Source organism: Notolepis coatsorum, assembly GCF_963971535.1.
Source record: "Notolepis coatsorum genome assembly, chromosome: 10".
Taxonomy (NCBI): Eukaryota; Metazoa; Chordata; class Actinopteri; order Aulopiformes; family Paralepididae; genus Notolepis; species Notolepis coatsorum.
In genome coordinates, this window is record NC_140174.1 from 6799395 (window position 1) to 6804322 (window position 4928).

General features: G+C 44.8%; 1 protein-coding gene across 1 annotated transcript; it reads left to right on the forward strand.

The window, feature by feature from the left end:
• The first annotated feature begins 1163 nt into the window (after positions 1 to 1163).
• Positions 1164 to 4527, forward strand: foxl3 (forkhead box L3). The gene is made up of 3 exons (XM_084323634.1): positions 1164 to 1430; positions 1840 to 2008; positions 3246 to 4527. Exons 1-3 carry the CDS (start codon positions 1324 to 1326, stop codon positions 3786 to 3788), a joined length of 819 nt encoding a protein of 272 aa, XP_084179760.1. The 5' UTR covers positions 1164 to 1323; the 3' UTR covers positions 3789 to 4527.
• The last annotated feature ends 401 nt before the right edge of the window (positions 4528 to 4928 follow it).

A 4928-nucleotide genomic window follows, 5' to 3' on the forward strand; every position in this document is an offset into this window, starting at 1 on the left:
TAATGACTTCTTGTAATGATTGCGGTTCATGTGTTCTAGGATTTGATCATAGCTCTAAATAGAGTTCATATGCAGGTCTTTGTTCTGAGCTCTTGTTTATTTGAGCTTCATGTATATTTTTTTAAAGGAGTCAACAAAATTGGCAACAGCTGGTCTGCTTAGGCTATACTTCATTATGATGAAAATTATAAACATTTTCCTCAACCAAATAAAATTGAAATAATAGCCTAGAAGTCACAAAATAAAACAATAGAAAATGTCAGACAGGCAAAAGAATGTGTGTAGGCCTATCTCGCTAACAATGAACAACAATGTTGACCTTTTTGCTGCTTCATTAGCCTACGAGAAATAAACACGGAATTGTATTTTTTTTTTTTTTTTGTTGTCCTGGGCCGCATCGATTGAGGCGCACAGTGCCATGCTACAACAAGAGCCTATCTCGCGCATCAAGGGCCACACACACAGGGAGGCCCTGCGCCCGGGGCTGTTTTCCCCGGCCTCTCTCTGTCGCCTCACGGGACAGACCCCCAATTGCCCCGTTAAGAGCCCGTCGAAGCACACATCCCCTCTTTTAGCCACGGAAACAATTTATGGCCATTAAAGAACATTACAGATTACAGATCTACAAAACTCGCCTTGTTGACTAAACGTCTGCGTGGCCCTCGAGAAAAAACCTAGACGACGGGGGGATTCGGGGCACCCCCCCCCCCACCCCCCCCACCCCGAAGAGCCCGATGGAAAACTCGGGAAAGAAAACAAAGATGCAAAGGCACTTGTTTGTTGGTATTGGGTTTGTTGTTTAAGTACTGCTAGCTAGATTAGCCTAGAAAAAGAAACAAGACAAAACATGGAGTCAACACTCCCCCCCCCCCCCCCCAACCCCCCCAGCCTAAACTCGTCGGGACCACCCAGAATCAAAGCTCGGAGAGAGAAGGGGATTTGTCCTGCTACCAGTTGATCACGCCCCGGGTTCAGACGGTCAAGGCAGCCCCGTATATTCGCCGGGGCCAAGCAATTTGGTGCCTTATCGGCTCTGTGCTACCTGGGGACCGACCGTGGATGAGGAGAGAGAGGGGGGGGGGGCCCCTGGGCACCAGTCCACATCACAGAGGGGGGGGGGCTGAGACAGACGACGCTGTGGAAGTCATTCTGTGACTGGCAACCTCAGCAAGCAGAGCGGCTTGCTTCACACACACACCCAAGTGTTAGGGGGGGTTTTTCACCGTCGTATCCGAGGAGGCAGCAGAAGTAAATACAAGTTACTTCTGTGTTTGAATTAGATGAAGCGAGCTTGACTGGATAGTGAGGTTATAAGGTCTAGATATGTTCGATAACTCTCAGTATCCTTATAACTGTTTTAACTATGACGGAGATGGATACCCCACCTCTAGCACAGATGAGGAGAAGAAGATGTGCAGACCTGCGTACAGGTATGATTTTTTTTCTTTTTATTTTTAAATCAATATGAACTTTGATTCTGAATAATGTGTAACACATTGTATGTCCTATTGAATTGTACAAATTGTGTTTGATTAAAATATGTCTAAATGTACTAGGTTATTAATTTATATAACTACATGATCATTAAATACATTTTATTTTAGAATTCAGCTTACATTTTTTAAAACTATAATGCTATGAATGAACTATGACATTGTTTCAGCAATATTATTAGCAAGAATTATGCAGTTCTTTTTTTCCTCAGTTACTTAAAAAATATTATCCACCTTTTATTAATGTCATACCAGTATCGGTTGTATTATGCTATAATGATGACCATGTGATAATCATGAATTATATATATTAATTTATTTATGTGTGTATTATTCTGTCCGTCAGTTACATAGCCCTGATAGCCATGGCCATCCAGCAGAGTCCCGAGCAGAGAGTCACTCTGTCGGGCATCTACGAGTTCATCATGAAGAGGTTCCCCTACTACAGGTCCAACCAGAGAGCCTGGCAGAACTCCATACGACATAACCTCTCGCTCAATAGCTGCTTCATCAAGGTACACAGGCATCATTATTATTATTATTATTATTATTATTATTATTATTATTATTATTATTATTATTATTATTATTATTATTATTATTATTATTATTATTATTATTATTATTATTATTATTATTATTATTATTATTATCATTATTATTATTATTATTATTATTATTATTATTATTATTATTATTATTATTATTATTATTATTATTATTATTATATACGTTTACTATTCTGCGGATCTTCTGTAAGTGCCTCAGACGAAGAAGAACCACGTAACTCCATTTGACATTTTCAGAGGAGCAATGTTTTCCAAACTCTATTATATAAAGATGGTAAGAAGAGGGTTGTGTTCATTCATAGTTAACCCTTTCACTGCCACGCGACAGCCGGTTAACCCTTTTCACTGTGACAATACAGAAGGTTAGCCCTTTACTATATCACACAACCGACGACGGCGATGCTCCATCATTAGCAGCATCATTAGCTCTGCATCCGCGTGTGATAGTAAAGGGCTGACCTTCTGTCGTCGCGTGGCAGTGAAAGGGTTAAAGACAGTAGAGGTTGATCACATTCCAGAGTGATTTGGACTCATTTTTACTGTAAACACGTGGGAGCTGTCCAAAGTATTTCTTCATTTCAAAATGGTTCTTCGGTGCAAGGGTTCAATATAGTTGTTTGGCTATTTATTTATTTATGTATTATGTATTTATTTATGTCATTACCACTCATCATCAAGACATTTGATTTGAAATCTGTCACACTCTTGAACTGCTTATGATTCTATTGTTGGCTACAACAACGTTATCCAACACGTATCGTATTACAAACGTTGACTTTAGATTGTGTGAAGTTGGCACGTTGTTATTTCACGACATTCAGTGCAACTGTGAGAGAACCGGGTGTGATATTTCTGTAACACCACCACGGCGAGTGTCAAACTGAACTCAGAGGGCCGTGGTGCCGCTCCACTGCTGCCTCTCACCCACCCACCCGCCTCTCTCTCTCCACACCAGGTGGAACGCCCTACCCAAAGCTGTAAAGGAATGTGAATCCCTGCCCACATTCAAAACCGCTCTTAAAGAGCACCTACGGGAGGCTGCAATTCGAAACTGGCCACCGTAAATGCCCAAAACCCCCACCACCTCCTAATAGACAGTCTCCTCCCCACCGCATGTACATATTCTCTACCCACCGTATGTATATTTCCCTCCCACCCACCCGCCTCTCTCTCTCCACACCAGGTCCCGCGGACCGAGGGCAACGAGAAAGGCAAAGGCAACTACTGGACTTTCGCCACCGGCTGCGAGTCGATGCTCGACCTGTTCGAGAACGGGAACTTCCGTCGACGCCGACGCCGGCGGAACATGAAGATGGGCTTCCGTGACTCCGCGGCTGCAGAGCCCCCCTTTCAGCCCCCGCCGCCGGAGAGCCACGGCAACCAGCAGGGGGGGGGGCCCTCGGCCTCCTCGGCCTCCGCGGCGCTCTGCCCTTTGAACCCCGACAGACACAACAACAGCAGACCTCCTCCTCCTCCTGGCCCGCCTCAACAGAACCCCCCGCCGGTCCCCACCAACCCCAACGCTCAGGGCAACAAACCGGAACCGGAAATCAAGTTCAGCATCGACTACATCCTGTCCACGCCGGACCCCCCGCCCTTGCCGGGGTTCAGACCCCCCCCCCACGCCCACCACGGCGGCATGAACATAGGGCCCTCGGTGGCGGGGGGGCCCCCCATTCACCTGCTGGAGCCTCAACATCTCAACCTGCACTTCTGGACTCTGTGAGAGAGAGAGACGGAGGAGAGCGATGGACGATTGTAATTCAGAGGACGCCGAGAGAACGGACTATAGGTGTGAGTTTCTCTAGGAGAATGAACTCTGATGTTTTTTTTTCTGTCATTAACATTTGTGTGTCCAACGTTGGGAGATTAATAGGACATCTAAAGACGGCGTCCTCCTCGTTAAAGGGATCTAATTGACTTGAAAAGTGTAAACGGGGAGCATTACGGAGAGGTACAGTATTGTGTGGTGCTTTCAGGATTGGGGGGGGGGGGAAAAGCGACATTTAAAGCGACAATGTGTCGCTTTTTTCCGTCTGGAGTTCCGGAGCGTGTGCGTGTGCGTGTGTACATGATGTGTACAACGGAAATTGACACCACCGGCACTTAAAACACGGCACTCCCCTTCGCTGATCCAGCCGCAAAAAACGGTATCTGGTGAGACGTGACGACACTAAGCCGTGGTGCACGGTGGTGGTCTTAATTTGCTCTGTACACGCGTCCAGACCTTGATTAATAAACACTTTAACTGCCGGAGGTTAAATTCATGATATACCATCCGTTGCCAGCTCTATTTAACATGGAGAAGTTCCCCTTCTTTGCAGGGCTATAACTTTTTAAATTCTATTGCTAGATTGCCATTATTAGGGCCCATTCAAGGTCCTATATGTATTGTTCATTGTGTAGCAACGTTAAACTTTTTCATTCACATATTCATACTAAAATATGGTCTAAAGTATAAGTATGTTTTCATCTCTTTCTGCAGCTTTCTCCAGAACGTGATTTATAGCCCCAAATGCATTATATTGATGATGAAATACAGTTTGATAGCAATCGGCGCGATATAAAAAATTCCAACTGGACGTACTTCTGGAAGTTACTACACGTCATCTGATGTTGACCGGATGGGCGAGGGGGCGTTTATAATTCCGTGGGCAGCGTTATACCATTCATCTAATGTGGGTCAAATGTTCATCATAGCAGTTAGTATCGAACACGGTAATATTACACGCTAAAACTCACCCCAGTCTCCTCGGGCCGTTGGGCGATCAGCGTGGAGGAGACAGTTTTCCATTATGGGATGTCGAAATACCCGGTCCATTTCCAGGTTGTATAATAGTATATACGTCCAAATCATGTTGTTTAT

Coding starts and splice junctions, on each gene's coding strand:
- foxl3 (XM_084323634.1), top strand. CDS start 1,324: ATGTTCGATAACTCTCAGTATCCTTATAACTGTTTTAACTATGACGGA. Junction 1,431..1,839: donor ATGTGCAGACCTGCGTACAG/GTATGATTTTTT, acceptor TCTGTCCGTCAG/TTACATAGCCCTGATAGCCA. Junction 2,009..3,245: donor TCAATAGCTGCTTCATCAAG/GTACACAGGCAT, acceptor TCTCCACACCAG/GTCCCGCGGACCGAGGGCAA.